Genomic DNA, 4,633 nt, shown 5'->3' with positions numbered 1-4,633 from the left:
CCCTTGGGAACTCACCAAGGCCAGCTCTTATTTCTTTATAGCTGCTATTTCCACCCTTCTTTGCTCCTTTCCTCCCTGTTAGGTCACTGCCCAGCTTATTGATATTGGTTATAAATCTAACAGGATCAATAATCGTTTAGGAGGTAATACTTTAGGCACGTTTGGAGGGAGCTTTTTATTTTGTAAATCAGTTGAAATGTGGTAGCTCTCCACCGGCAAAGGCTGTGGACGGAATATGAGAAGAGAAAGGGAGCTCTCTTACAGCACATATTGTTCCCCACTTCCTGCTGCAGCTAGGCTGTGATCAGCTAGCTCACCCTCCTCTGCAGTTAAACTGTGAGCAAACCCATACCTTCCTTTTTCTCAGTTGTTTTTGCTAGGTATGTTGTCATAGCAATCAGAAAGGTAACCAACACCACAGGGATCCTTCCCTGAGGCTCATAACTACTCTCTTAATTCTTTGTCTTTGCTTTGTTCTAGGGCATGTTCCTCCTGTTCTCAAATCTTCCCTGACCTTATTTCACCCTAGAACTGGAAGTGACGTTTTCTTACTTCTGCCAATAACAGAATGTACTCTTATCATTCACTTCTGGAAATTCTTATTTCTAATGATTAAACTCTGTAATACGCTCATATTTACTCAGGAAAAAGCAGAGAAAAGACTGCACCCTTCCTGAGGACACTGGTCTTGGCAATTGCATTCTGAGCTGGATTTCAAACTCAACCTGTTTTTTATTGAGAGTTTGATTTCTCTGAGGTTGACACTCCTTTTATGAGCAAGGCTTTGTCCTTAAATATTATACCGAAAGCATAAATATTTCATGAAATGTATTTAATCCACCCTGATCTCCAGACCCAGCTATTTTTTGACATCCTGAGCAAAGTTTCCCTTCCTTCCTTTTCTCCCAGCCCTTTCCCCACTCTCATATGCTCCTCCCCCATTTCTCTTCAGATAAGGACAGGCCTCCCATGGATATCAGCCAGGGTATAGAAAGTCACAGTGAGACAAGGCACCTCTTGTGCTATTAAGGCTGAGTGAGGCAACCTGGTTGAAGGAAAGGGTCTGGAAAGCAGGCAACAGAGTCAGAGACAGCCCCTGCTTTCACTGTTAGGATTCCCAAAAGAAGACTAAGCTACATAACTTCAGCATAGATGCAGAGTGTCTAAGTTAGTCCCATGAAGACTCCCTGGTCATTGGTTCAGTCTATGAGCCTGGGTTAGTTAATTTTGTGGGTTTTCTCGAGGTGTCCTTGACCCCTCTGGCTCTTACAACCCTTCCTCTTCCTCCACAGGATTCCCTGGGTTTTGTCTAATGTTTGGATGTGGGTCTCTGCATCAGATATTTCCATCAGTTGCTGGGTAAAGTCTCTCATACGACCATTGGACTAGGCACAAATCTATTAGTATAGTAGAATATCATTAGGAATCCCTTCATTGATGTTTTTCCCCCAATCTTGTTTCGTTCTTTTCTGGGTCTTTGGGCTTTCTCACCTTTGTGTTCTGGCCCTGCAATCAGTGCCAAGGGTGAACTCCTTCTTAAGGAATGGGTCTCAAGCTGGACCAGTTATTGGTTGACCACTCCCACAATTTCTGCTTCGCCTTTACCCCAACATATCTTGTAAGTAGGAAAAATTGTAGTTTGAAGGTCTTTGCCTGGGTTGGTGTCTCAATCCTTCCACTGGAAGTCTTGCCTGGTTACAAGAGAAAGCCAGTTCAGGCTTCCTATCCTCCATTGCAAAATGTCTTAGCCAGGGTCACCCTTATAGATTATTTTTTTTTTTTTGATTTTTAGAGACAGGGTTTCTCCATAGCTTTTGGTTCCTGTCCATCCTGGAACTAGCTGGAACTAGACCAGGCTGGCCTCGAACTCACAGAGATCCGCCTGCCTCTGCCTCCCAAGTGCTGGGATTAAAGGCGTGTGCTACCACCGCCCGGCTTCCCTTATAGATTATTGAAAGTTTCCACTGCACTAGGTGTCTTTGTTAGGGTGTCTATTGTCGTGAAGAGACACCATGGCTATGGAAACCCTTTTAAAGAAAAATATTTAATTGGGGTGGCTAACAGTTTCAGAGGTTTAGTCCATTATCCTCATGACTCAACATGGCAGTAGGGTGCTAGAGAGGGAGCTGAGGTTTCGACATCTTGATCAAAAGGCAACAGGAAGTGAATTGTGTGTTACATTGAGTATAACTTGAGCAAAGGAGACCTCAAGGTCATTCCCAGGACGACTTGCTTCCTAGTACAAGGCCACTCCTACTCTAACAAAGCTATACTTCCTAATAGTGTCACTACTTTTGGGGGTCATTTTCCGTAAAACCACCAGAGATGTCTCCCAACTCCAGTTGTCCCTCCCTCTATCCTCCCCCCACCTGGACAAATGCCCAATGGATGCTGCCCTATACCACAAGCACATTTGCACAACAGCTTTATTTATAATAGCCAGATACTGAAATAACCAAGATGTCTCTCAACCAAAGAATGGTACAGTTACACAAGAGAGTGTTACCCAGCTGTTAAAAACAATGACATCATGACATTTTTGGCAAATGGATGGAACTAGAAAAGATCATTCTGAGTAAGGTAACCTCGACACAGAAAGACAAACATGGTATGGAGTCACTTTTAAGTAGATATTAATCATAAAGCAAAGGATAGCCATTCTATAATCTACAGACCCAGAGAAGCCTAGTATCAAGGAAAGCTCAAGGGCAGAAAACACGAATTTCACTGTGGATGGGAAATAGAATAGACATCCTATTGTGGATGGGGAGTGGGGAGAGGAACGAACAGGAATGATCAAGTTTTTAAAGCAAGTAACAAGTGGAAGTATTGCAGAAGTACTTGATTCAGAGTAAAAGGCTTTCCTTCTTTTCAATATATAAGCATTATAAAATCAAATTATCTAATTAAAATACAAAAAATGGAGAAAGGTTAAAATTAAAATCATTATTTCCTAGAGCAAAGAACTGAGTTTTATCTGTTACATATATAATCTTTATCTGTAGTTGGAACTAGATCTTATCTCTACAAACATCAGAGGTCCTCAAGTCTCCACAGTGAAAAATTCACGAAGTTTCATAATTGAAGCAGGATAGAGTGATTGCTTCTCATTTCTCAGCCTTGATGACCTTGAAGAAGAAAGTGATGATGTCAGATTGGTTTTGATGGAGCTGGCCACACCCTCCCCCTTTACTCACACCGTCTTGTCTCTATGAGCTACCCCTCATTTCTCACATTGCCAGCTTCTTTAAATGATTTTTCTGCCCCTGCAGTCAGATTTTGATCTTTGCTTGAGACTGCAACATGAGCTCTTTCCTCCTACCCAGTATGAGTGAAGGTGGAAAAGCATGCGGTGTCATGGAGCATCGGAAGAGAAGGAGGCGCAACACCTAATGACAAGGGTTGCATGGGGTGATCTCACTGGGCAGGAGGGCAGGAAGACTGTGCAAAATGCGTGCCTGGTGCTGCAGCCGTGAGGAAGGTTGAGAATGGTGACAATGGTCCTGAGAACTAGGGACTCTAACAAGACTGTGTGACTCAGGAGGTCAGCTCCAATAGTTCATTTGTTTCCACTACAATCTTAGACTGGCTTTACTATACAAAGAATCCTGCTGGGATGTGTGCATCAGAGGGACAAGTGCATGGATTCTGGTTTCTTTGTGCTCTGATTTGCTCCAGGTGTCCTTGTAAGAATACATGTGCTGTGAGTTCTGCTGATGAACCTCAGCAATGGACACTATTTCTATGGTGTAGATTAGGATCGTTAGTTTCTTCAGGTTATTAGTCAATTTGAAAAAACCGCAGAGCCAGAATGTGATACACATCTCTTAATCGAAGTCACATACTTATTGGATAATCTCTCTGCTTTAATAAATTCAATATTTTCATTAATTAACTTAGGACAAAATAGCTAGTTGTTTTGGAACTGGGCTGGCTTAGAACTGATTGTGGGGACCAGGCTAGCCTCCAACTCACAGAGATCCATCCATCTACCTCAGTCCCCTGAGTGGTGGAATTAAAAGTGAGAGTCCCCATGCCCTACCAATAACATAATGACTTTTGATAATCTTTCTGAATTTCCACCATTTTCTATGATTAAAATGATCATAATTTAAAGGACAGAAAGGGAATTTACATGTATTAACTGAAAACTTTTTTCCTTTTACCTGTTGAATTATCTATGCAATACCTGCACTGGTTTTACTATATTAAAAACATGATTCCTGGGAAGGAGGATATTCCCCTAGAGCACATACCTTCATGTTACTGTGCCTCGTAGATCTCAGGTGCACTTTATCCTTATCTGTTAATTCAAAGCACATGAGTCTAAGTTTATTTCCTGGATTACAGTTAACACTGGTCAGTCGTCCATAGACCATCACTTCCATCATCCCTGTGTTATCTTGGATTTCATAGCAAATGCAGTCCTTCATCTCATTTTTCTGTAAAAGAAAGTAATACTCATCTTCTGAGAAATGGCCAGACACTGTCATGTCATGAGAAGTAAAGGGGGTAGGCAGAATCTTGGCTTGGGCAGGAAAAATGGAGCTGTCAGTTGAGACCTGGGGGGCAAAACAGCTTCAGGTATTTTGCATTGCCAATCCCGATATGTAAACCTTCTTTTTTTTCATGT

General features: G+C 42.1%; 1 protein-coding gene across 1 annotated transcript in view; it reads right to left on the bottom strand.

Moving 5' to 3' along the window:
• The window catches only part of LOC101986334 (pyrin and HIN domain-containing protein 1-like), a 33,725-nt gene that overhangs the window by 22,256 nt on the left and 6,836 nt on the right, over positions 1–4,633 (bottom strand). The window contains exons 6-7 of the mRNA XM_026789969.1: positions 4,257–4,442; positions 3,110–3,128 (exon numbers count right to left, since the gene is read on the bottom strand). Coding sequence (XP_026645770.1) covers positions 3,110–3,128; positions 4,257–4,442 — 205 coding nt within the window. The remainder of the gene's footprint in view (positions 1–3,109; positions 3,129–4,256; positions 4,443–4,633) is intronic.

Source organism: Microtus ochrogaster, unplaced genomic scaffold (assembly GCF_000317375.1).
Source record: "Microtus ochrogaster isolate Prairie Vole_2 unplaced genomic scaffold, MicOch1.0 UNK35, whole genome shotgun sequence".
Taxonomy (NCBI): Eukaryota; Metazoa; Chordata; class Mammalia; order Rodentia; family Cricetidae; genus Microtus; species Microtus ochrogaster.
This window is presented reverse-complemented; position numbering and strand designations above follow the sequence as displayed.